Genomic DNA, 26724 nt, shown 5'->3' on the forward strand with positions numbered 1-26724 from the left:
GAGACCACTTGTCTCATATTAGTAAATATTTGTTGAATGAATGGAGAACACTCATTACTATTTCATTGAATGTCTGCAAGGAGCTTTACCTACATTATTTCTAATCTTTGTAACAAGCTAAGTATTATTATTATTATTATTATTATTTTTGGAGGAAGATTAGCCCTGAGCTAACATCTGCCACCAATCCTCCTCTTTTTGCTGAGGAAGACTGGCCCTGAGCTAACATCCGTGCCCATCTTCCTCTACTTTATATGTGGGACGCCTACCACAGCATGGCTTGCCAAGCAGTACCATGTCTGAACCCGGGATCACAACTGGGCTGCCGAAGTGGAATGTGCACACTTAACCGCTGTGCCACTGGGCTGGCCCCAAGCTGAGTATTATTTTATCCTCTGTTTTATAACTTGCAGACACTGAGGCCCTGAAAGGCTAAATGACTTGCCCCAAAATTATCAAGCAAGTAAGTATCCCCTTTCCACTGCCCACAGCAGGGCCGGCCTCTGCCCCTTGGCTCACCCTGGCTCCCCTCACCTTCTCCAGCTAATTCTCTGAGCCAGAATAAGACCGGGGAAAGACCTGGCTTACAGGACACAAGAAGAACATGTTCCCCTGGTAGCTCCTGGGGACCCTAAGCCCTCAGTCGTACCCTAAACCTCTGTAAAAATGCACATCCCTGTGAGAGGGGAGGGGACCCCAAGCTGGAAGCCTTTTTCAACAGTTTTATTCCTCTTGGGTAGTGCAGATGGCAAGAACACCTGGTTTTCTTCTACCTTTACAATGACAGCACCTTTGCATAGTTTTCTCATTTTATTCTCACCAAACCAGCAGTGCTGTCCCATCGTATGAAGGACATTTGAGGTCCAGGTAGGTGAATGAAGAGTTTGGGCCATGATTTGGTGTTAAAACAGTATATTAAATACCCAGGTATTAATTAAATACTGACCATACTATTTAATGCTAATTACTATCTACTATCTTGATGGCAGGTCCACCGAGGGAATTTTGCCTCCTGCTTTCTTACACGTCTCAGATCTATTCACAGTCCCATGTGGGGACAGATCAAGTTAATGAAAGTTGTGAGCAACTGGCTTCTGGCAGCCGTCACCTGTTTCATCCTAATCAGATCCATAGAAGGCTATCTCCTCCCATATGCTGGGGTTTGGAAGGTTTTCACATCCATGCTCTCCTAGGTGAGTAGGAAGGGCAGGATATTGCGGAGACATTACCTCAAAAGCTCGAGCCAGCAGGAAGGGGAAGTGCGCAAGCGCACTGTCTGCAGCTCCCGCCACCAGCGAGCTGTACTTTGTTACTTAGGAAACAGCCAATCAGAGATCCGGACGGTGACCAATGGGAAGCGCGGAGGAGCTGACCCGGCTAATTTGAACGCGCGACGCAGGGCGGAGGTTGGCGCGGGTGGGGGAGGGTGTGGGGCGTGCTCTCGCGTGCTGGGGGGGCTCCAGTCTGCGGCGCAGGGACCCGGCAGCGAGCCGGCGACACCAGCGGCGGGGAACCGACGAAGGGTAAGCGCTGACCCACGGCGGAGCCGGCCCCGGGGGCTCCTGCGCGCAGATCCCTGACGCGCGGACTCGGCAGCTCAGGGCGGAAGCCCGAGCCTGGCCTCTTTCATGCCGGACACGTAGGGGCAGCGTGGAGACCCAGCAGGTTCTGTGTGGTCCCCTCTGAACAGGATGAGGGCCGGGGCAGGTGGCAGGGTGCTTCCTTCCACATCTGCGCGGGAGATCGGGACCCGCTCTGCTCATTTGTACAGCACCTAGACTGGGTCCGCGCTTCTGCACCGGGGCCCGGCCCTCTGTACATCCGCTCTGTGAAAGGTCCTCTTGCTCGTGTGTAAGGAACAATTGGGTCCTCCTGTACAGTAGAACTGGACACTGGGACCTCTTGCACATCTGTGTGGAGTAGCTAAGACCCTCTCCGCACATCTATAAAGAACTGATTGCCCAGCTGTGCCAGCGGCCCTAACTTAGTTACTAGGGCACTTAGTAAGTACTTGATTGAATAAAGGAAGGAATGAAAGAACATCTGTATGACAGAAAACCAGGCCTTCTGCTCCTAGGATGCCTCTCCTCTTAGTTTTGACCCTTTAAGGTACTGTGCCATGAAAAACGGGATTTTACTGCAGACATTGGTTCTTCTGGCATCACGGAGAAATGCTGCATGTCCTATCAATTCAAATAATAATGGCAAACATTTATTGAGCACTTACCAGATTTGAATTAACTCATTTATTCTCATAACAACCCTGTGAAGTAGATACTAATATTGTTTACATTTCATAGTTTGGGGAACAGAGAAGTTAAGCCTAACTCAGAGGAAAACATCTACAAAATTTTTCTGAATGCGCTTCTCAGTGTTGTACTGCTTTCTCCAATCTCTGTTCTGTTTCCTCTCCCATCACCGCTTCCCATGCTTCAACAATGCCAACTATCCAATCCTTCTCTGCTTATTTCATGATTGAATTCCCCCACCCTCAGAGAGATATTTTAATGTGTCTCAATTTGATGGTCTTTGTATCATCCAATCCAGCTCCATTTATACCTTTTTAAAAAAAGTATACAAATACCATATTTTTAGAGGCATAAAAATTGTCTCTATCTGACCACAAAACAAATCTAAAGAGTGCAAACCATATTCTCTTTCCATAAGCAATTAGGTTAAAAATGCAGAAGAAAAAGAAATTAAATCAACATTTGGATATTAAAAAAAAAAAAGCCACTTAACTCAGTCAAACAGGATATCATAATTGTAATTAAAAGATAATTAGCATGGGACAGTGATAATACTACTAATAAAATTTGTAGGATGCATTTAAAGCAACACTTGGAGGGTAATTTTTAGTCTTAAATACTTACATTTGAGCTTTTTTTTTTCAGCTGAAAGTTAGTGGGGCAAACTTCCAACTTTAGTAAGATAGAACAGAACAGCAGAATCAATGTGTAGATAATAAAAGAAGGCGTTAAGAGCAGAAATTAATGAAATAGATTTTATTATATAAGAGAGAGGATTAACTTAGCCAAAAGCTGACCTTTGAAAAGACTAATAAAAAAGCCAAACCTCTGGCAATATTGATTAAGAAATAAAGAAAAGAAACATAGAAAAAATGATCTTAGGAATGAAAATAGGGACATAACTTCAGTTACTGAGAGATTAGAAGGCAGAGACTTCAATGGAACACCCTTTTTGACAATGCTTTTGGACAATTTTCTAGGAAAAAACAACTTACCAAAATTGACTCAAGAAGTTATGGAAATTTCGAACAGACCTAGGACCATTGAGGAAATTGAATTCATTTACAATGTATCTTCACACACATCCAAGAAAACCCACCTTGCTGTCGGTTGCATAGTGGTTAAATTCACGTGCTCCCCGCTTCCACCCAGGGTTCACAGGTTTGGATCTGAGCACGGTCTTGCACACTGCTCGTTAAGCCATGCTGTGGCGGAGTCCCACATACAAAAAATTGAGGAAGACTGGCAGAAATATTAGCTCAGGGCCAATCTTCCTCACCAAAAACAAACAAAAAAAAGTCACCAAACTCCACCAGAAATTTACAGGCAATTGGAAGAAATTATTCTAATCTTATACAAACTCTCCCTAAAAAAGAGAAAACATTTCCAGTCTGTTTTGTGACACCAAAAATGAGACAAAGAATATTACAAGCCAATCTCTTTTATAAATGTAGCTATAAAAATCTTGGATAAAATATTAACAATCAGAAACCAGCAATGTATAAAAAAAATACAGTATGATGAACTTGGTTTTATCCCAGGAATATGAGAATAGTTTAACATTATAAAATCTATTAATACAATCTACATATTTCTAGATTAAAGGAGAAAACGTATCCTATTAGGCACAGAAATAGAATTCAATAAAATTCAATACCATTCATGATTTTTTAAAAACTTGGTAAACTGGAAATAGAGGTAAATTTCCTTAAACCAACAAACAGAGAAATAAGAGGAGTATCCCCTATAAAATCGGGAAAGAGACAAGATTGCTCACTATTGCTGCTTCTATTCAATATTGTATTGGAGGTCCTAGCCTGAACTGTAAGACAAGAAAAATAAAAATGATAAGGTTAGAAAAGAATAAACAAAACTATCATGAGTTATAGCCTTATGATTGTCTATTTAAAAAAAAAAAAAACGCAGCTCCTTCCTCCGCACATGACCTGTAGAAAGAACCAGTGGTCTCTGGCTGTTGTTTGCTGGGTGCTAAGGTGAGGGAGGCGGGAGCTGCAAACCCAGCTGCAGGCCGGAAGAGCCTGGGGTGAAGAGCTGTGCCTCTGTGACGATCAGAGTGAGGTGCAGTTTGGGCTTGCTACTTACCATCCATGTGACAAGTTCCTGAGCCTCAGTTTCCTTTGTAGAGTAGGGATGGAACAATCGTATCAATAACCACATAATGAGATTGTGAAGGTTAAACTGACACCGTTTGTAAAGCACGCAGCGTAGTACCTGATACATAGGAAGCCCTCAATAAATGGCAGCTGTAACAGTAATCATTTTTAGACTTTTGGATTCAGACTCTGCTCTTGTCTGGCCTTTATTCATTCATGGGCAAATATTATTCAGCATCTGCTGCACGCTGGGTGTGGTGCCCAGGCATGTGGAGTGCACAGACTATATCAGAAGAGGGTCCTGCTCTCTTGCAGCTTAAGGACGAGAAACTCGAGTATGTGAGAGTTATGAAGGAGCAATCAAGGGGACGATAGCAACTCCTGTACAAATACAACATCCAAGGGCTAGGCCCCTTCCCTGCCTTCCTGGCTCCTAATGTCTGCAGGCAGATCCCCTCAAGTCCTCAGAAATTCTTCTCCAGGGGCTTCTAAGCTTGGGCTTGTTTGACCTGTCCCTGTGAGGGTAGGCAGAGGAGGCCATCCTGAAAACAACTGAATCTTGGCTTCCCAGCCCCAGCTCCGCAGTGAACTAGCCTTTGGGATTTAATGAGCTGCCCTGGGTTAGAAACAGGACGTGACTGTAGCTGGCTCAGAACCCTGAAGATCTTATTAAAGAATCATCTCCCTTGTACTTTGGGCTGAAATGCTCTTTCCAACCGAGGATCAAAGCAAACTTGACAAACGTTCTCTCATTAATCTCCCTATCCCCCTGGGGCGGGAGCAGATCGGTAGCTGTTCTCTCTGGCTCTCAGAGGGGGAAGCTGATGCGACATCGACATGGTGTGGCTGGTGGAAAGACCTCTCCACCAGTCAGATGCAGAGCAGGGACCAGGACCCTGGCATCCTAGCTGCCTCTATGCCAAGTGTCACCCGCCCCCCACCCCGAGCCCCCAGCACTGTCTCAGGAAGAAGGAAAACATCTCATTAGGCAAACAGTCTGCCTCGCTGGCCCTCAGGAGGCGGAGAGGAGAGAACTGTAAAGGTTATGCGCACTCCGCTGCCAGTGCCCTTTTTAATTTCCTGCTTAGAATGTTAGGCTGCTCCATGGCTCCTCCTCAGCTACAAGCCTCCCTGTGGGGAGCTGGCACTGCTGTTAAGGCAGCCGATGTAGACCCAGACTGTGGGGCCAGGCACCCTCTGCCTTCAGTTCCCTGGGTACAGAAGTGGGGTTCCCTGGGTTGGGAATGTGAGGATGAGAGGAACTCTAACTCTCTGTGAGTGTTGAAAATTAGGTACAGTCCATAAATCTGAAAGTGTTTGCAGTGTACATAATGCTGGTTACATAAAAGGGATTATGATTATTATACAAACATAAGGGACCGTTACAACAATGCGATCATGAGAGCGTAATCTATAATCTCATTATAAGGCAGTATACAGGCTCTGCAGTCAGACAGCCTGGGTTGGAACCAGGCTCTGTCATTTACGAGCATTGGAATCTTGGGCAAATTGCTTAACCCTCTCTGTCTCAGTTTTCTCATTGAAAATGAGTATAATAATAGTATCTGTCTTGCGGGATTGCAATGGAGATGAAAAGAGATGATACATGTAAGGTGCTTAAAACAGTCGCTGACATAGTGAGCACTTAGCTGTTATGTTTATTCTTATGGCAGTCTGATTGCTGGACAGGAACGGAATTATACACAGCTGAAAGGATTATTATTGGTTGATCTCTTTCCTTTGTTTTGTGTGCAGAAGTAATGAAGAACTTTGGGAGTGAGGGGGCAGGAGTTTCAAATCAGCTCGATTCTGCCACATTCCCAAAGGAAAACATGAGTTGTTTGCTGGAGCATTATGTAGAAATCCCACTTTTCTTTGCTGAACGACCTTGGTAATTTGACTGGTCAGCAGGACCTTATCTTTCCTGGGGAAGCGATCGCCTATTCACACCCCGCCCCCCCCCCCCCCCCCGCCAGGAACAGCCCCTGTTCCTTACCCCTGTTAATATATCCCCAGAGTTGAACTTTTCCAGGACATCTATGACTCCTGCCTTCCAAAAATTCCATCTTTACCCTTGGTAGGCTGGCTTGAAGGAGAAATGAAAAACCAGGGAGAGAGGCCTGAGGGTAACATAAGAGGGAACAGGCAAATAAATGTTTGGAACTGTGACCAGGTCAACATTAGGAAATGTGTCTATGTCACCCTCTACATTAACAGATTAAAGGAGAAACATTGTGATCATCTCAGCCAGTGCCAAAAAAAGCATGTGATAAAACTTAACACCCATTCCTAATGGGCAGTGAAGGGTGGGGAATTAAATATGGAAGAGCTAAAAATAGAAAGTAACTGTCATTATTTGCAAACTATATCATCATTTAATTGAAAAACCTAAGAGAATCAATGACAATCTATTAGAACTAATAAGGAAGCTTAGCAGTGTGGCCAGATACAAGATCTGCATACAGAAATCAGTAGCTTTCCCATGTTCTGGCAAAAATGAATTAGAAAATGTAATTTTAAAAAGAGCCTATTCACAATATAACAGAGGCTATACAATTAGTAATAAACCTATCAAGAAATCTACAAAACCCATGTGAGAAAAACTATAAAATTTTACTGAAGATTATAAAGTTGTGAGTAATGAAAAGAGATGCTATATTCCTAGAGGGGGAGACTTGATACTGTAAAGATGCCAAGTCTCCTCATATTAATCTATAAATTCAAAATAATCCCAATTAAAATCTTAGCAGGATTTTTCATAGAACTCCATAAGCTGATTCTAAAGCCATACGCAAGACGGGATGCCCAAGAATAGCCAAGAAAAAGAACAATGAGGTTATATATTATAGAACCACAGTAATTACAACAGTGAGTTACTGGAAAAGGAACAGACTATCAGTAGAACAGAACGGAGAGTCCAGGAACAAATTCATCTTTCTATGAGAACTGAGTTATGTTAAATGTGGCATTTCAAATTGGTGGAGAAAGAATGCACAATTTAATAAATGATCTTAAGATAATTGTTTACCATTTGGAAAGAAAAGTTATTTAGAAATCTCCTCACACCATTCACACACAGAAATAAATTTCCTCTGGACAAAGACCTAAATATAAGAAAAAGTATTACACAGAAATGTAAGAAAAGTGTTTATTACCTTGGGGAAGGAATGTCTTCTTAAATATGACATAAAAACCATAAAAGGTGACACATTTGACCTTTTAAAAATTGAAAACTTCACTATGGCCAGGGTGGGATTTTTTTCCAAGAATGCATGGTTGGTTTGATACCCAAGAATAATATCAAATGATTTACCACATCAACGAAATAAAGGAGTAAAAAACATATAAGCATATCAAGAGATGCTGAAAGAGCATTAGATAAAATTCTAGACGTTCCTAATAACAACTCTAAGTAAAATAAAAATAGAAGAAATTACTAATATGATAATGACTATTTGTCCAAAACGAATTTCTAAATCGTGATGCACTAAACCCGTTTCCTTTAAAATCACGACAGGGATGCCCATTATCATCATTATTATCCAACTTTGTTTTGGAAGTTCTAGGGATTGCAATAGACGAGAAATAAAATATTTAGTATAAATACAGAGAAAAAAGGTAAAAAAGTTCTTTTCTTTTCTGATGTATAATTGTATAGTCAGAAAACCCAATAAGCCCTAATAAAAAATGATTGGAATTAATAAGAGAGTTTGAGGGTGGTGATTACAAGGCAAATATAAAAATCAATCATGTTTCTCCATACCAGCAATTACCACCTGGAAATAGAGATGGGGAAAGGTGTTCCATTCATAAAAGCAATTAAGTCCATAAAGTACTTGGGAATTACATCAAAAGGACAATTACAGAACCCATCTGAAGAGATAGAAAACTACAAAATCTTATTGAGGGGTATAAAAATATCTGAACAAATAGAAAGGCAATAGCCATATTCTTGCATGAAAAGGTTTACTATAAAATAAATATGTAAATTTAATACAATTCCAATTGTAATACCAATAAGGTGTGTGTGTGTGTGTGTGTGTGTGTGTTGGAGGCTGTTCTGGGTTGGGAATGGAATTGATAAAATTTTCTTAAAGTCAAATAGAACAATAAATGCCTGAAAATAGCCAAGAAAATCATGAAAAAGGCTAATGTGGGGGGTGGTTCTTGCTTTACTGAATAAAAAGCATATTGTAAAAGGAAGGAATGGAAAAAGTGTCAGTGTAGTGTCGGCACAAGGGTAAACAGATTAGTGGAACATGATAGAGAACCCAGTAATAGGCCTCTGAAAAAATATAGTCATTTGCATATGACAAAGTGGTATTTCAAGTAAGAAAGAGATATTTATTAATAATTGGTACTAACGCCAATATTCTTATTCTCTTGAGGTATAAAATGAAGATCAGCTGTTGGAGGGTGAGAGGATACCTTGAATACTAGGCTGAGGGGGCACCTGGTCATACCTGGGGTCCAACTGGTCCTATCTCCATCATGTCTCTGCCTAGGTGTTGCCATGGTGATGGCGGTGGAGGACAGTGTGGTGCGGGTGGTGGTGCGAGTGCGGCCCCCGACCTTGCGGGAGCTGGAGAGTCAGCGGCAGCCTGTGGTTCAGGTGGTAGACGAACGGGTCCTGGTGTTCGACCCTGAGGAGCCCGATGGGGGCTTCCCTGGCCTGAAGTGGGGCAGCACCCATGACGGCCCCAAGAAGAAAGGCAAAGACCTGACGTTTGTCTTTGACCGGGTCTTCGGTGAGGCGGCCACCCAACAGGACGTGTTCCAGCACACCACCCACAGCATCCTGGACAGCTTCCTCCAAGGCTACAACTGCTCAGGTGAGAACCCCCGGTGAGGAGGACGGGCCCTGATTGGCAGCGGCCTTTCCTCCCTGCCTCCTAAGCGCTTCATGTGTCATATGATGGATGCCCACCTCCCTCCCCCTCAGCTGGGCAGGCACTTGCTGAGGAGGACTCTGGCCCTTGCGTTCTCTGTGGGTCCCCCATTCGTTCTTCTCCTGTGTGTAAGGCACTCTACTGGGCCCTGGGATATAGTAGCAGACCAGCCAGACATGGTTCCTATCCTTTTGATGCTTACATTCTAGAGAGGGGGGAAGTCACTAATCACGAAGTCACACCCGCAAGTGTGTGGCTGTGAACTAAGGTAGGTGACATAAGGGGAAGAGGGCCTTCAACAGAAGAAGCCACCTAGACTGGAGAAGGCTTCCCTGAGGAGGGGATCAGTCCCCACTGCAGTGGAGACCCCTTTACCCTTGAATCCACAGGCCTATAGGAGAGCCAGGACATACACACAGAGAACATGGGGGCTGCGAGTGGGTAGGAGCAGGGGAACTGTGCACATCAAGGCAAAACAAAGGGGCTGGGGGAGGAGGGCAGGGCCAAGCCGGTGGACATGAACTGGGGGAGCCCCTAGAGAAGGCAGATCTGGCCCTGCCACCACCCTACTCCCTACTCTGTCCTCTGTAGTGTTTGCCTATGGGGCCACCGGGGCTGGGAAGACACACACCATGCTGGGAAGAGAGGGAGACCCTGGCATCATGTACCTGACCACCATGGAGCTGTACAGGCGACTGGAGGCCCGCCAGGAGGAGAAGCAATTCGAGGTGCTCATCAGCTACCAGGAGGTATGGCGTTCCCCCCTCAGGACTGGCGGTTCCATCCCTCGTTCATCCCTCTCACCTGAAGGGGGAGTGGAGTGGAGTGGAGTGAGCAGGTCGGGGAGAGGGTGGTAGGAAGCGGGCGATGGGGGCCTGGTGAGAGCTCAGAGGGCAGTTACAACTCGGGGAGAGACTGCCTGCGAACTAAGCCGGCCCGTCCTGCTCCTGTCCTTTCATGTCATCCGGCAAAGTGCTGCTCATGGCGTGGCATCTTGTCATGCTTCCCCTGCCCAGCCACTCAGCCCTCCTCCAGCCTCCAGGGGAGCTTTCCTGACGGATCCCCTCCCTCAGGTCTCTCCCTTCTTCCTTTTTCCTCAGGTGTACAATGAGCAGATCCATGACCTCTTGGAGCCCAAGGGGCCCCTTGCCATCCGTGAGGACCCCGACAAGGGGGTGGTGGTGCAAGGACTTTCCTTCCACCAGGTGTGGGATTGGGCTCGGGTGGCACAAGCAGCCCCATTGGTCCTCTGGGGTTCCTTCACCAGGCAGGTTGAGGATGCCCTGGATCCCATGGTGGTGGCGGTAGCAAGAGGGTGACATGGGTTCTGGCGAGCAGCCCTCCTGTTATGGGAAAAGTCCTGGTTGGGGAGACCACAGTCCCTCTCCTGGGCATCTCTTCTATAGCCAGCCTCAGCTGAGCAGCTGCTGGAGATGCTGACAAGGGGGAACCGTAACCGCAAGCAGCACCCCACTGATGCCAACGCTACGTCCTCCCGTTCCCATGCCATCTTCCAGGTGAGAGGGGTCACAGGTCAGAGCCTGCAGCCTGGCCTCCTGATGCCTGGTGCCCCCTCACCCCTGCCGTTTGCCCCCAGGTCTTTGTGAAGCAGCAGGACCGGGTTCCAGGTCTGACCCAGGCCCTTCAGGTGGCCAAGATGAGCCTGATTGACCTGGCTGGTTCAGAGCGGGCATCCAGCACCCAGGCGAAGGGGGAGCGGCTGCGGGAGGGTGCCAACATCAACCGCTCTCTGCTGGCCCTCATCAATGTCCTCAACGCCCTGGCTGACGCAAAGGTAGAGCTGCACAGACCTAGGGTCCTCCCCAGGACAGCGCCTGAGGGCCTAAAGCCACGGGTCCCTTCCTCCAGCCCTGGGCCAAAGGCTGCCGGGGCCCAGCCACCTCAGCCCACACCCTCTTGCTGTCCCCCAGGGCCGCAAGTCCCATGTGCCCTACCGGGACAGCAAACTGACCCGCCTGCTCAAGGACTCCATCGGAGGCAACTGCCGCACAGTGATGATCGCCGCCATCAGCCCCTCCAGCCTGGCCTACGAGGACACTTACAACACCCTCAAGTATGCCGACCGGGCCAAGGAGATCAAACTCTCGGTGCGTGCCAGCCAGGAATGGCCAGCCTGGTGTTGGGGAGCCCCCAGGCTGGGGGTGAGGTGGACAAGACCCACACAGCTTCCTATGGTACCTGGAGCAAGTATTCCCCCAAAGTGGAGGGAAGAAGTTCCCTAGCCTCTGTCTTCAGGGAAATTCTTTGTGGTAGAAGTGACACAGTCCCCATCCTTGGGAAGACCCCAGTTGGGAGAGAGGCAGGACAGTCTCTCTCCAAGACTTGAAAAAAGAGTAAAATGTCACAGCACTGGGATGACCAAGGCAGAATCATCTCAAGAGGGAGGCAAGGGGAGCAGGTGGCCAAGTGTCAGCCAGTGATCTTCTTCAGACTTGTTTTTAGCGGCAGGACCATGTTTTCAACCAAACAACACAAACGTCAACATATAACACAGATAAAAGTGGAGTTGCTGTGGTTTCTCCTGCCGCCTCCAGGCAGCCCTGGCGCTCCTGGAGCTGCTGCTGAGAAGCCCTGGCCTGGCGAGAGTGTATTGGTCAGGCAGTCAGTGGTCTTGGGCTCAAAAGTATCCTCCTGCCTCTTGCTGTGGCCTCAGGCAAGCCGCTGACCTTCCCGGGTCTGTTTCCCCAGTGGTGAGGGTGAGTCTCGGGAACATGAGTGAGGCGCCTAGCGTGGGGCCTGGCCGTTAGAAGTGGCTGCCAAAAGCTGCTGTAACGAACAAACCAATCCCTCCCCTGTGCCCCCACCTCAGCTGAAGAGCAACGTGATCAGCCTGGACTGTCACATCAGCCAGTACGCCACCATCTGCCAGCAGCTCCAGGCTGAGGTGAGGAACTTGCCTGAGGAGCTTGGCCAGGAGGCCTGGAGGGCACCCAGGCTCGGGGGCAGGAGAGCAGGAGACAAGAGCGCTGGGGTGTGGCCGGGGCCCTGTGCCCACCCCTCGCCTCCTACGCTCACCTGGGCCTCTGAGGTGCCGGGCTGCTTCGGTTCCAGGTGGCCGCCCTGAGGGAGAAGCTCCGAGTGTATGAGGCAGGAGCCCAGGCTCCACATCAGGACCTCCCACAGTCCCCCACGGCGGGCCCTCCACAATCACTGTGAGTTCTGCTGTCCATACCTGCCCCCTCCTTCAGCTCGGCAGGGAAAGCCCCCCCTTCTCCAGCTCCTGCAGGGCTAGGCCTCCTTGCTTCTCTTCTGACACCTAGGGCTAGAGGTCCCCACCTGGTGCCCAGAACACTGATTGCTCTGTGTCAAATGAGTAAATGACACCCAGCCCCTAGAAGCAGCATCTACTATTCAAAAGAAGGTGCTGTTAAGGGGAGGGTGTCATTGTTTCCTAAACCAGGAAATCCCTGACTCCTCCCACCCTCAGCTACTGCCCACTAGTTACCCAAGCCTCCATCCCTTACGGGCTCTATGCCACTTGGTGCCACAGAGATCCTGCCCCCTCCCTGCTCTCCCTACGTGCCCCTGTTCCCACCTCACAAACCCTCATTTTCCCCTTGGCGTTCCCAGTGCCCCCCCACCAACCCGCCTTCCCAGCCAGCCCTGCACCCCAGAGCTCCACCCAGGGTCTGCAGTCCTTCAGGAGGAGAGCCTGGGGAAAGAGCCCCAGCTGGAGAGGGTCGTGGAAGAGAACTCTTCAGACCAGGAGCAGCCCCTGGAGGACAAGGATGAAGGCTCAGCCCAGGAGGTAGGACTTGGAGCTGATAGAATATTGGAGGAAATGCCTCTCCCCAGCTGATAGAGTCCCTTCAGTCCCGGGTTCTCTAGCTGGATGTCGTTAGGAGGCTCTCAGATCCTGTGCAGGAAGGAAAACTCAGGTCCTGTGTGTCTGGAAGTGAGGAGCATGTGTGTTACCAGAAGAGGAGCAGGGAGGGAGGAGGAGACTGGGAGAGAAAGTCTCTTAGAGGACCTGGTCAACCCAGGAGCCATCATTCCTACTCTTGGAGGAGGGAAAGATTTTAAGAACTGCTTATGGAGGGAGGCAGGCCACGCTAGACCCTCCATCTCTCTGTGACTCTCTTTCTCTTAGGTCCCAATCCAGGTGCGAGAGCAGAACCTTAGACACCCACCACCAGGGTCCCCTGGCCTGACCCTGCAGCCTAAGCCAGATGCGGGACGCCTCTCACCACAGAACCCGAGCAGGGACCATTCTAAGCAGTAGGTGTCTTCTTGCTCTTCTCTGGAGCCAAGAAGGGAGGTGATGGGTGCCAGCCCCCTGGGGTGGGAGTTGGTGTTAATTACGCCACAAAAGCTCTGCTTCTGCCCTAGCTGAGTCAAGTCTTTTTTCATCAATGTCCCTTATCTGCTTTCAACAACTTGATGTTATCAGCTACTCTGTTTACTTATCATCATCTCTATTTATTCTTCCATGTAGCTGGCAGCCCAACAGGAGGGAAGCCAGGCACCACATTCCATCCAGACAGCTGGCACGCACCGAGTTAGGGTAGGGCCGCCTGAGCTCTCGCTCTGCTTTGCAGGCTGAGGAAGGGACAGCCTTCCTGAGTCAGGTGTTTAGTGTGTCTCCTCGTCCACAGACTGACTGTGGCTATTCTTCTCAGAAGGAAATACAAAACACCACCCAAAGCCAAAGAGAGATGGGTTTTGGACCATTCTTTCTGTGCTTAATAGAGAGGTGCTGCTAGTATTTTTTTCCCTCGGCCTCCAGAACATAAATCCCCTGCCACTTAGCTTTGCTCCTGCCAGCCCCTGTCCACCCTCCGCAGCACGCTTCACACTAGGCAATGTATTTAAAGCTTCCAGACAGAAGGGCCTGTTTAATTTTATTTCTTGTTGGGGAGTGTCTGTTCCCGAGTCAGCAAAAATGCTGCAGCCTGAATAATCAGCGGCTCATTATCTGTCTCCTGCTGCCGACTCCCGGGGGCCCTGGAGTGGCAAGGATGCACTGGCAGGATGTCCCCTTGGCCCCCAGGGCTCCCACCGATGACTCAGGGTCTCTGCCTGGTGTCCCCCATTGTGAGCAGAGAGGACACCAGGGTTCTCATTTCTGCTTTGCCTCTGGTTTTGTGGTCTCTGACAAGTTGCTTCAACCTTGGCTATGATTTGGGGATCATAGTCCTTATTCTTCCTACTTCTTAGAGCTAATAATAGATACTAATGAAAATGTGACAGAAGACCCCATGTAACAGGGGCTGCAGAACATTCTAGATCATCTCCATACTTGGAAACACCCTAACAACCAGATAATCGAATATAATTTCTCTTTGGCTTTAGACTTTAGAATCTTAGACCACCAGGGCACTGAGTAGATCTTAGATTTTCCGGTTCAGTGGTTTTTCAGAATTTTTTTAGCTGCAAAGTCCTTTCTTCAAATGAAATCTCATGCTGGAGTCTAATTTGTAGAACAGACACAGCAGAGCTGCTTCATTTATAATGTCCTCTGATGGATTTCTTGAAATCTAATTTGAAAACCCCTGATATAGACCAACTCCTCATTTGTTAGATGGGGTACTGAGGCATTTGCCCAGGGCCACACAGTGAGAGGGATGGGACCAGACCTGGGTCATCTGACATCCAGGCCAATGCATTTCTCCCTAAACACCCACTCCTCTCAGTAGTCTAATCTTATAACGTGTGGTTCAGGCGGATATAGAATGAGTTTCTGCTGTGTCCTTTTTAAATTATATCCTGCCTTCTTTGAAGAAGGCCTGGAGGCTGCTTTATAAAATGATTTGGGGTTCCCTGAGGCCGGAGGAGGGGCTGAGAGATGTCCGGGCAGGTAGCGCTACTTGAGGATAAATTATTGGCTATGAACAATTCCCACCGAGATAATTGTGTTTATTCTTTTATCATAGGTGTGCCTTACAGAAGGTAAATTTGCTTTATTAGAATCTGAATTTACAACATCAGGAATCTCATTACTCTCATAATTTCCTTTAAATAGCCCTCAGTGTATATGAAGTACACGTTGATTCGTACATACTCTTTCAGGATCCCAACCATTAAATAGAAAGCGCAGACTGAATGCATTTTTGAGGTCCCCTCAGAACCAAGATCAGCACAGCCTGTCTTATTTATTCTCCTCTTTTCCTAACAAGGTACATGGTATTATTTCCATTTTACGGGAAACCATAGTTAGCCAACCTCATAGTGCTTAGCATATGCCAGGTACTCTTCAAACACTTTATACATAAAATAACTCATCTCATCTTGCCAACAACCCTATGAGGTGGGCGCATTTGTCCTCCCCATTTTAAGGATGTGGAGACTGAGGGTCAGCAATGATCTGAGATCACACAGCTGGGAAGTGGGAGCTGGGGTTTGAGCAGGCAGTCTGACTTGAGCCTGGCTCTTTCCTGCTACCTTACATTGCCCCTCGGGTAAATGGACTTTCTCAGGATCACAGCCCTAGTAGGTAGGTGGCAGAGCTGAGAGGAAACTCAGACCTTCTGAGTCCAAAGCCACTTAGCCCCATTTCCCTATTTCCCAGGTCACTGTCTCCCTCAGGGTGCATGTTTAGTGGTGAAGCCTCCTACCATTACCTGTGACTATCTCCACCTGCCTTGGTCTTGAGCAAGGTTGTGGCAGAGTAGGAGCCACAGCTGAGACGGTGGTGAGGCCAGCCAGCCAGGCTGGGGCAAGGCAGGAGGGAGCCGGGGGGCCAGCCCACGTGTGCTCCTCACCACACCTGGAGCAGTGGGGCCAGGTGCAAGGCAGAGGGGCCTGGCCCACCCCGTCTGAGTAGGGTGGGGATCCCCTTCCCTGTTCCAGGTTGGCCCTGAAGGTGCTGTGCCTGGCCCAGCGGCAGTACTCCCTGCTCCAAGCGGCCAACCTCCTGACCCCTGACGTGATTGCAGAGTTTGAGGCTCTGCAGCAGCTGGTGCAAGAGGAGAAAACTGAGCCTGGACCAGAGGCCTCGGAGACTCCTGGCCCAGCCAGGGGGCCACCTCCCGCTCAGGAGCTGTGTTCAGAGTCAAGTGAGTCTCACCCCTGCTCTGCCTGTGCCCATCAGTGCCGTCTCCAAGGCCCAGCTGGTGCTGAGGGATGGCCGGGTCCTCGGATGCTGGGTTATGCTGTGGTCGGAGGCTGGGCCCTGGGATCATGGACTTGTGCACACAGAGAAGCCCCAGGAGTCCCGGCAGACCTGAGGAGTTAGGGCTCCTGCGTGTCTCCAGTGTCTCTCTCCCCAGACTAGAAATTCTCCTTCCTTCTGGCCAGTCCCTGATCTCCCCTTAACACCCTGCTTCTCTGTGCCCAGAGTCTCCCGGATACTCTGGCCCCGTGACCCGGACCATGGCAAGGCAACTGAGTGGCCTCATGCACACTCTGGGGGTCCCACCTGGGCCTCACCGTACCCCAGCCCAGGCATCTCAGTGGCCTAGGGAGAAGAAGAGGAAGAGACCAAGCCCCTTGGAGCCAGACAGCCCCCCGGCCCCAAAGCCAGGGAGCAAGCACCAGCGCCAGTCCTTCCTGCCCTGCCTGAGGAGGGGGTCCTTGCCTGAGGCTCAGCCTTCATTCGGGACCACCACCCCCAAAGGAGAAAGGGCCTCCTCCCCCTGCCACTCCCCTCGCTTCTGCCCAGCCACGGTCATCAAAAGCCGGGTGCCCCTGGGCCCTTCTGCCATGCAGAACTGCTCCACCCCTCTGGCCCTGCCCGCTCGGGACCTCAATGCCACCTTTGATCTCTCTGAGGAGCCCCCTTCAAAGCTTGGTTACCACAAATGCATCGGCTGGGAGAATGTCCCCCAGGAGCTGAACAGGCTGGATCAGCCCTTCATCCCCAGGTGGGTCTCCCTTCCTGCCTCCCTCCCAGCAAGGGGTCAGGAGTCAGCGAGACAGAGGTGCTGGCCAGCACTTGCCGTCTCTTTCCCTTTGGTCTCATCGGTGGTGCTCCCCAGGCCCCAGAGGGCAGAATATACAGTTCCCATGGAGGCAGTGCTCCTCTCAGCGGCCCTGCCTTGTCTGTCCAAACTTCAAGGGCACCAGCTTCGTGCTGCTTTGTGGCACACCCACGAGTAGCTGATGGGACCCCTCTTGAGGAGGGTTGGCAGGGAGCAGGAGTAACGAAGTGAGCCAGTCCTCTATTCCTCTGCATTGCTTGGGCCTTTGGCCCGGTCCACTTCTGTGTCGCACTGGGAAATACCTGTTTCTGCCACTTCCGCCCCCAGATTTTAACCTCCAGCCCAGCATCTGGAACTGGGAGGGCGGGGTGGTCCTCAGAAAATTTTATTCAGCATTTTTCAGTGAGAAGATGAAGATCTCACCCTCGCCTTCCACCCATGGGGCAGGGTAGGGGAACAGCAACCGGCCCAGAACAGTCCAAGGCCAAGAACAAGTGCCAGACTGACCTGTACTTGTGAGGCCAAGGGTGGCAGGCTGCCCACCCTACCCCCTGCCCCTCCTACAGCCTGAACCACCTCTCAGTAACAAGCTCAGAGCCGGGCAGGTGGAAGGGTGAAATTGTTTGAACTCTAGTTCCCTGGATGTGCCAGAAACTGACATCTGGATGTTCTCCCAGAGCAGGCCTGTCACTCAGCTGTCAGCCCAGGCTGAGTGAGGCAGGAGAGGAATCCACCTCTTAGGAGGAGGAAACCTCAGAGGTCATCTTGTCCAACCTCCCCGCCCCGCAAGCTGGGGGCTGGAGGGAGGAGACGCTGACTCCCTTTTCTGGTTTCCTGCTGATCTGCCTCCCTTTGCCTTCCTTCCTCCCTCCCGCAGTGGACGCATGCCTCTGTTCACCATGAAAGGCCCCAAGCCAACATCTTCCTTCTCTGGAACCTCAGCCCACAAGAAGAGGCGCATTGTGAGGTGAGATGGGGGCGGTATCGGGGGGAGAGCTTTCGCCAGGGCAGTGCACACCCAGGCCAACTATAGGCCCCGGCTGTGTCTCTGGACCCCTTGCAGCCAGGTGCCGGGGGTCTCGTGAGCAGGGCCCACGTGTGGTTCTCTGACTGAGGTCCTCTTAGCCCTTGCTATTGCAGGATTACACCAGAGGTGACAGGGATCTCCCTCCTTTAGTTAAAGGCCACAGGCCCCCTCTCCGCGAGGGAGGCATTCAGTGTCCACTGGTTAATCTGGGGAATGGACTACCCATGCCCCCACCGCTACTTCCCTCCCACACCCCACTAAGCTCCCCTTCCCCCTACTCCTCCTCCTGCCCTCATATCTGACCTTGGAAGCTCTTGGTGCTCAGCCACCCCCTGCTCTCAAGGCGTGGCGTCTAGCTCTGTCCCCCGCACCCGGCCCTGTGGTCCAGAGGCATGGCTGTGACCTTCCCACCTTCCTTCCTTCCTTCCATCCCTCAGTGCCTCAGTCTCCTGCTCACTAGGAGTTGCCCGGCGCCGCAGCCGCATCGCCCGTCTGCCCGGCAGCACCTTGCGGCCAGCTGGGCCCCTGGCAATCCCAGGTGACTGGCAGTGGGGACAGGGATGGTCTGGGCCATGGTGGCAGATGAAGACAAGAAGTAGGTGGGGACAGGGTGGGCCAAGACCCAGGTGAGAGGAGTGCCTGGGGTACTTCTGAGCATCTCTGGGATCCTGATGAGAGAGGTGGGGGAGGGGAACGGTGGGACAGAGCCTCACTTTTCTCCTTCCTCCCTGCCTCCCCCATCTGGCTGCAGAGCCCCCCTCCAGCCCCCGCTGCCCTGGCAACCGGAGGAACCAGAAGGAACTGATGGGGGTTGGGGGAGCACTGTCAGCTGGGAGCTGCGTTGCCAAGGTGTCCTGATCACTGGCCCCTCTCGGACTCTGGAGTGGCCTGCACCCTGACTGGCCCCCCTCAGCTTGGAGCAATTTGTGCCAACACCCTCTTCCTTCATTAACACTCCTCCCCGAGCCATTCATTCTGCTACTACCCTCGTCCTTAAACTCTTGTTACACTCAGCTTCTCAGCGTGTATATATTCATTTGTGGGTGTTAACGTGTTGCCATTTTAAAGGATGCTGCCATCTTTCCCCCCAGATTATAATGCCCTCTGTGCAGGCAGGTGGCTTTTGGGGGCTTTGTCCCTGCCCCTAGTCTCACACAAGGCTCAGTGCAATGACAGCCACTGCGCAGGGTAGGAAGGAGCCCCAGCACCAGGCCACAGTCCTGGCAATGGTGCAGACAATCAGTAGCAGTGCCTCGATTTCCAAGTGAAGACAGCTTTGTTGTTTTTACCCTGTTGTAAACAGGACACATTCAGTGTAAAAAGAAGTGTAAAGAAGAAAGGGAAGTTCAGTCTTAATGTTCAGTCTTAATGCTAGCCTGGATACAAGAGCTGTTAATACTTGGGTTTATATCCTCTGATCCTTTATTTCTGCATATTTACATATATATGTACATGTAGATATAGCTATATATTTTTATTATAATGATGAATAAACCATCTCCATCCTGGGTGTATGTTTCTCTCTGTACACCTGGGTGGGCTAGCATCACCTCCCCTTTCTCATCTTCCCACTCTTCCAGACCTCAAGAAACTTCCAAGTATAGAAAACACTCTCCCTCCGCCTCCTCCTGCAGCCTTAGGTCTGGCTGGGTGAACCCTGCTCCTTACTCTGCAGCCTCGTCCTCCACTAAGGGCCTCTGCTCCTCAGCATTGAAGAAGCTGTTGTGCCTGGAGGCCTGTTCCCTCCACTGACAGCTTGGGCTGGGTTCTAGGAGTCCTGCCATCAAGGAGAGCATTTTAGTGGTCCCCAGGTCTTAGGTGAGGCTCCAGGCTAGGCCTCAACTGGCTTCAACCCAGAGCAAGCTTCCTCCCACTGGCTCTAAAAGCCCCACTTCCCACCACATTCGTGGCCTTCCTCTCCATTGAGCTGGATTGTGACAGTTCCACACAAGTTTACCTCTGTCTCTCCAGGAAGACATGGCTGGCTGAATGAATGAATAGTGCAAACAAAATTACAGGAGACTGTGTTTATCTTGCTTCTGAAAACAAACATGTTAAAGGTATTTAGTACATTGTGAGTAGTCTGTAAATAATGCTGCTGATTTCAAATGAGTCCTCGCTGCTCTGGGGGAGCTGTCTCCTCCTCCGCCTGACGAGCCCCTCCCCGCTCAGCTTCAACTTCTTTTTGGAGGAGTGGAGAGGAGAAAGCAAAGAGGAGCACTGAGTTCCTCCCGGCTGCAGGCTTCTCACAAAACTTCCAATCTTATAAGGTATAATGAGGGAATAGACTCAAAAAGGTTAATAAAATGTGCCTGGAGTCAGACAGCAAGTGGCAGCACCAGGATTCAGACCAGGGTCTGCTTTGCATGACACCGAGTTGCTTCCCTTTAGAAGTGAACAGACATCGTTTCTTTCCGCATGCCTGGGGTTGCCTCCTCTCCAATTAATCTTAATGAGTTTTTTCCCCCGTGTACCATGATTCCCACAGAAGCACTCACAGCTTCTCATGTGTAGCCCCCAGCGGCCTGGCGTGGTGCCTTGACCTTAGGAGGCCTCACTGAGTGCTGGTTGGATTCAAATTGAATGACCTCCTCATTTCCTGGGGCCCTCCCATACATTATCTCATTTGATTGTCACCATCAACCTGCAAGTGAGGAAGCAGCAGGCACAGGGCACGGCGGCTGGTAACTAGGGCCAGGAGGGCAAGCTTCGGACAACAGAGTCCACTGCACGAGGCAGAATTCGCTTGGGCTGGGGGCAGCTTGCAAGTGGAAGAGGTCACTCTTGACAAGGATGTTCTGCAGCTGGCCATTCGCTCAGCAAACATTTGTGGCTCTGTGGTGCAAAATGTGCTCTCTGGTGACCCATTAAATGTACAAGGACTCTGCCGATGGAGTTATGCACGTGTGGCTCCTGCCCTCAATCACAGGAGGCCGGTCTGAGAGTGCTCGCTGCATGGTGTCCCACTTGCAGGGAGGCAGCCTGGCTGGTCTGAGCTTCTCAGGGAGCTGGCGGAGGCGGAGGGTGGCAGCAAGCTGACAGCCAGCTCCCAGCTGACCTCTGGGCAGCGAGGAGGCTCTGAGATTGGATTGTTCTTACGTAAAGAGAGTCATCCACGAGACACAGCAATCGATGGCTCCCCCGTCCACTGCGAGCCCAGCCTGATCTAAGGCACCTTTCCCTGCGTCACCCCACCTCTTCCACCTTGGGGGTCTGTGCAGAGACCCTCACTCCACTTCTAGGAGTTTAGAAGTATTCTCTTCCTAGACCCTTTTCACCCACCTCAGACCCCTCAGTTCATATCTAGACCCTGCCCTGGGCACAAATTCCTGCCCAGTTCAGAGAACCAGGCTCAGTGCCAGGAGCTGCAGACACAGAGAACAAGACATAGTCCCTTCATGCAAGGAGTCAGGATGGCACCTGTCCCTGTCACCTGAGTGTAAGCCCAAACCTCCATTAGTGTTGGGACTGTTAAGGGGAGGAGACTAGGCTTTCTCCTCTGGGTCCCCCCCGGACCCCCAGCCATTGGCTTGGCCCCCACAGGGGATTCCATCACCAACGGGGAGCTTCCCAGGCAGCTGCTAACACTGTGCCCTGCCTGCAAGACCCCTGCTTGTCTGTCCCCAGGTTCCTCCAGGACTGTCCCTTTGGCTCTTGGCTAAGTTTGCAGAAACCCGGTTCCCGGGCAGAATCTAGTTCATGGCTGTCTTCCCCTCCTCCGTGGTGCTTTTATGAAGAGGGGCCCAGGAGGCTTGGGATGGAAGTTTCGGGAGTGGACAGGACCAGAGTCACCTGAGGGGCCTGGAAACCATGGCTGTGCTTTCCAGTTCACCCCAAAGACTCCCCTCAGCTCACCCACAGCCTTCCTACCCCCACTCCCTGGCTCATCCTGTCTATTTGGAGGCCCACTGGATTGGAAATAACAGGCTGCCCGCCAGTCCTCTCCTCCCACCAGGGACACATCTGGTCCCCGCCTCTCGCCCTCCCAGAGGGATGCATTCAGTCAGGCAGGGAGACAGGGGGGAATGGGGAGAAAAGCAGATCGGGGGAAAGCAATTACAAAGCCACTTTCAGGGTTAGAGGCTGGAGTGGGCCCGGGCTGAGGGAGAAGCAGGGAGAGAAAGGGCCTGAGCTTATTAACCCCAACACAGCAGCCTGACCCCTCGGTCTGCGAAGGTGAGTGAGCTGATGGCTCCAACAATGACGTGCTGAGGGCCCAGGGAGGAGGAAGGGGAAGGAGTCTGGAGGCTCAGCCAAGAGCCCTTCTGCAGCCACAGGAGTCGGGCACTTCTAACCATCAGAGCCTAGCTGGGCACAGGCTGAGGAGGGGAGAAGGAACTGACCCGGGCCTGAGGCAGCCCTCCAACTGACAGCAGGAGACAATCCCTGCCCTCAAGGAGCTCCCATCTGACAGTGAACCGTAAGCGCTCGGATCAGGATGCTCCCATCCGGGAAGAGGACGGCTTCTGTCCTCTGGGTGCCTTAGTCTGAAGGGGGAGACAGACCCTACCCTTAGGGAGATCCCGTTCGGAAGGGAAGACATAGGTCCTAGCATCAGGACCTCCCATCTGCCAGGAGAGCCATGGGCCCTCTCCTTGGGAAGACTCAGGCTGAGGCACAGAAGAGACCCACACCCACGGGAGACAGTGACACACCAAAAGCTTCTCGGATGGAGTTGTGGCCTCAAGTCTAGGGTTGGGGAAGGGCAAGGATGGAGGGACAGAGCCCATCAGGCAATAAAGCAGGTTGGGGATGAGCATCTACTCTGAGTCTCCTCCGGGGCAGTTGGAGATCACTTGCACTTGTCCCCTAGGAGACCCAAAGCCACAAACAACTAGTGGCCTGGAGGCAAATGGCGCTGACTCCCACCCTCTCTCCACTGGCTGCTGCCCCCCTGTGTCCTGTCCACACTGCCAGGTAACTGCCCAGGGACAGGGAGGCAGCCCACACACTGTCACTGCCCCACCCCCAGTGGAGTCACAGGACACGGTAGCCCCTCCAGAAGATGCAGCTCCCACCCTTCGGGGCCCACCCCATCACACATGTGCTACCGTGTTCATAGGTAAAGCATCTGGACGGTGTTATTAAATGGAAGCTATGATTTCTTGAGCACCTGCTGTGTCTGGCTTTCGCTGATTTTATTCTCACAACTACCTTGGAAGTAAGGATGGCAAGTCCCCATTTTGCAGATGTGGAAATGGGGACTCAGAAAAGCTTGCTGAAGTCATCCAAGATCATACAGCTATTGAGTGGCCGCAGCCTTGCTCTCTCCCCTAGAGGGCACTGCCATCGCAGCCAGAGACAACTCCAGAGAGTAAACGGGGTGATCCCGCTGGGTGATCCCAAATTAGGTTTAAGAAAGCCCTCCTGCAGCTGTGAGACGGGCTTCCTCATTGCCTCTAAAGGGAGGTCAGTGGCTCTGCAGCCACTCAGACCTGGGCAGCCGGGCGCTGCCATCTAGTGGCCACCGGGGCCCAGCTCCCTTCCTCCGGGATGGGCTACAGAATGGATAGACTCAGCGGTAGCCAAGGGGTGGGCCAGAGAGACCCCCATTCTCTTCATCCCACCCAGGCTTGCTGACCACCATGTGGTGCCAGGCGCTGGGAGAGGGGCAGGGACTCAAGTGGATCTGGTGGGTGGCAGTCCAGGGGCAAAACAACCGTTTGAATTAAAGGCTGGCAAATTTGGAAAACACTGGGCACCTTGTGTGTGGGTTGAGGCCAGGTGTTTGTCCCGGGAAGCATGTGGGCTCTGCCCCACAGGCAGGAGGGCATCCTGGCACAGGGGGTGGGAGGTCATCTTGTCCCCACCTCGGCTCCAAGCAGGAAACAGCTTGGCTGAAGGCCCTATGGAGGGGCATCCAGGTGTCCTCTCTCCATAGCTCACATCTTCTGCCATCTAGTCCAGAAGTCAGTCCGAGATTGGCCTGAGACTTTGGATGTTGAGGCCCAAATGGGAGAAGCAGGAGAGGAGGTGCCGTATTGGTGGGGCCTGAGCCAGGCTGGGAGGATGGGGGCAGTGGTGGAGGCCGGGAGCTAGGTCTGCCTGGGGCAGATGTGCATCACAGTGTAATCAGAAGCAGAGAGAGAGAAGGGAACTGTCCAACAACAGGGCTGGGTTAAATTAACGCATACCGTGGAAAACCATGCAGCTGTTAAAATGATGATGTAGATAAATATTTATTGATATGGAAAGATGTTCGCAACATATTGTCGAGCGAAAAAAGCAAATTACAAAATAATTTGTAGAGCATGAGCCCACTTGTGAAAAAACAAATTTATGTGTGTGGGAAAAAATCTGATAGTGTTTATCTCCAGGTGGCAAAATAATGGCTAATTAATTTTTTTTGTTTCACTTATCTGTATTTTCTGATTTTTCTACAAAGCATGTATAATAAAAAATGATGAAAGTTTGGCAAACAAACACTACCAAGCGTGTCTTCCTCTTTGCTTCTCTGTGTGGACATCTTCAGATGGTTAAGGCTGAGTGTGGGGATGGCTCTGAGGGTCAGATGGGGGTTGAAGGTGGAGGGAGAAAGCCCGGCCTGTGACAGGGGCCCAGGGAGGTGACTGACGAGGTGGAGGGTGGGGCCTCCCTCTGCTGCTGCCCACACAAGCCTGGTGTCTTGCATACACAGGTACTGTCCACTGAGCATGGCTGACAAGCCCTTCCTGCCCTTGTACGTCTTTCTCCTCCAGGATTGCTTTGCACTCAGTTCAACTAGATTTCACTTGAACAAAGAGAGGAGGCCACACACCTACTTGCCCTGCAAGCTGGAAGGGCAGCCACTCGCAGCCACAGAGAGGAGTTGGCACAAGAGTTTGTCCCCAGTCTTGCTCTTCCTTCAGTGCCTCCTGTCCTCCTGCAGCTCTACAACCCACAACGGGATCAAAAGTCACTGGGCGTCCCCTCCTCCAGACTCCCCTCCCCAAGTCCCTGCTCAGGCCCTGGGGTGGGATGTGGCTAGAGACTCAAAGACTCTCGCCTCCTCTCTCTGCACCGGGACTCACTGGGGGAAACCTTGGTAAGCAGCCTATAACACGCCCAAATGAAGAGCATCTCCCCTGCTGTGGGGCAGGGGGCATTGCCCCAACAGAGCCCAAGGGCCTGAGCTGGCTCTGAGAGCTGGGGCTGCTCTGAGAGCAGCCAGGCCTTTTCTGCAGAACTAGAGACCTGGCAGTGCTGGGCTGGCCGCCCCCTCAGGGCCTTTCCCTGGTGCCCACTGAATGACTCACCTTGGCACAGACACAATGGCTGGGAGTGGGCACAGAGCCTGCTCCCCACTGCACCCCAGCCCCTCTCAGATGTTTTCCGAGAAGCTCTTTGAGCAGGGGGCTTGGGCTGCACCCCGCCTAACATCCTGGCTTCTTGGGACAAAAACAGCACAGCCCCCCGGGGGCTGCTGTTGCTGTGCGGCGCCCTCACCGGCAGTGGAGAACAAGGCCCCATTCAGCAAGTGCCCAAGAAAAGGGAGCAGAGGCCCAGGCATGGGCAGTGGGCAGAGGGGGGCGGGGAGAGGAACACTACCCACTTTCCAGCAGTCCAAGGATGCAGACGGGCGAGGGGCCTGGGTGGGACGCTGACCCTGTGGAACCAGAGTAGAAGGGGTAGATGGATCTGAACTCTCAAGGGGCAACAGGGCCCAGGTCCTGGGCTCCTAGTTTGGATCCAGTGACTCCTCGGTTCCCAAACCCACCTCTCCCCAGACCCCCAGCCCATCTTCTCTGCCTGATGTGTGGGAACTCGAAGGAAATAAATCTCCAGTGTGAGAGTGGTGAGGGGTGGCCAGGGAAACAGCCTGATGCAGGAACAAGATGAGAGTCAGGACAGCCAGCTCATCCATAAACGCTTTGTGGAGCTGACAAGGCCTGGGCTGGGGTGGGGGTGCATGGAGGCTGGGCGAGGGAGGGGTGAGCCCAGTGGGGCTGAAGCGGGGGCTTAAGAGTGGCCCAGGGAGAGGGCCAGAGAGTGTAGTACCTGCCCCCTCTTGCCCAATCAGGACCCTCAATTGACCCTCCAGACAAAGCGCTGGTGTCCAACTCCAGCCCACAGCCCCAGAACTGCAGGATGGGGAGAAAGAAGGAATGCGGGACGTCTGTGTTCAGAGGGGAGGACTCCAGCCATCTGTTGGGAATGGGGCTCAACAGGAAACTGTAACATAGGCTGTTTTTTGAGGATGTAGAACAGGTTTGTTCTTTGCCAAATTCCCAGCACCTAGCAGGCACTCACTGGAAGGAGGAGGCTGAGTGAGGGAAGGCCTGAGTTATGGGATCTAAGAGCTGGAAGAAGGTCAGAGGTCATCTGGTCCAGCCCTTTCTTGACTAACCTTCCTAGAGAGAAGGTCTCTTTGCCTAGTGGTCAGGCCCCAAACCCAGCATCTGGCCCCAGGCACTGCCCATCAGTAGCTCTGTCTGTGGCCAGGCGGGGGCTGGCGTGCCCAGGAAGCCCTGCCTCTGGGCACAGTGATCTCGGTAGGGTGAGAGGAGCTCTCCCCATGGCTGGGCTGCAGCCCAGCCCCACCCCCTCAGGCTATGCCAGGGGGCGTTGCCAGGGGCAGCCTGGGCA

General features: G+C 51.6%; 1 protein-coding gene across 2 annotated transcripts; it reads left to right on the top strand.

The window, feature by feature from the left end:
• The first annotated feature begins 1364 nt into the window (after positions 1-1364).
• KIF18B (kinesin family member 18B) lies at positions 1365-19669 on the top strand. 2 transcript variants are annotated; one of them, XM_070561772.1, is made up of 16 exons: positions 1365-1523; positions 8869-9195; positions 9844-10001; positions 10353-10457; positions 10659-10769; positions 10850-11047; positions 11184-11360; positions 12083-12157; positions 12325-12425; positions 12844-13021; positions 13364-13491; positions 16063-16268; positions 16550-17075; positions 18010-18099; positions 18597-18697; positions 18911-19669. In XM_070561772.1, the coding sequence occupies exons 2-16, from the start codon at positions 8877-8879 to the stop codon at positions 19015-19017; spliced, it is 2580 nt and encodes an 859-aa protein (XP_070417873.1). In that variant the 5' UTR covers positions 1365-1523; positions 8869-8876; the 3' UTR covers positions 19018-19669. The 2 variants fall into 2 exon arrangements, with proteins under 2 accessions (XP_070417873.1, XP_070417874.1); XM_070561773.1 differs by lacking the exon at positions 18597-18697 and having other exon boundaries at positions 1404-1523.
• The last annotated feature ends 7055 nt before the right edge of the window (positions 19670-26724 follow it).

The sequence above is a fragment of the Equus przewalskii genome, chromosome 10 (genome assembly GCF_037783145.1).
Source record: "Equus przewalskii isolate Varuska chromosome 10, EquPr2, whole genome shotgun sequence".
NCBI classification, from domain to species: domain Eukaryota; kingdom Metazoa; phylum Chordata; class Mammalia; order Perissodactyla; family Equidae; genus Equus; species Equus przewalskii.

Excerpts from the sequence above, each read along its gene's own strand:
- KIF18B (XM_070561772.1), top strand. The coding sequence starts at position 8,877 with ATGGTGATGGCGGTGGAGGACAGTGTGGTGCGGGTGGTGGTGCGAGTG. Across the intron at positions 11,048-11,183 it reads ACGCCCTGGCTGACGCAAAG|GGCCGCAAGTCCCATGTGCC; the intron begins GTAGAGCTGCAC and ends GCTGTCCCCCAG. Across the intron at positions 16,269-16,549 it reads GGAGCTGTGTTCAGAGTCAA|AGTCTCCCGGATACTCTGGC; the intron begins GTGAGTCTCACC and ends CTCTGTGCCCAG.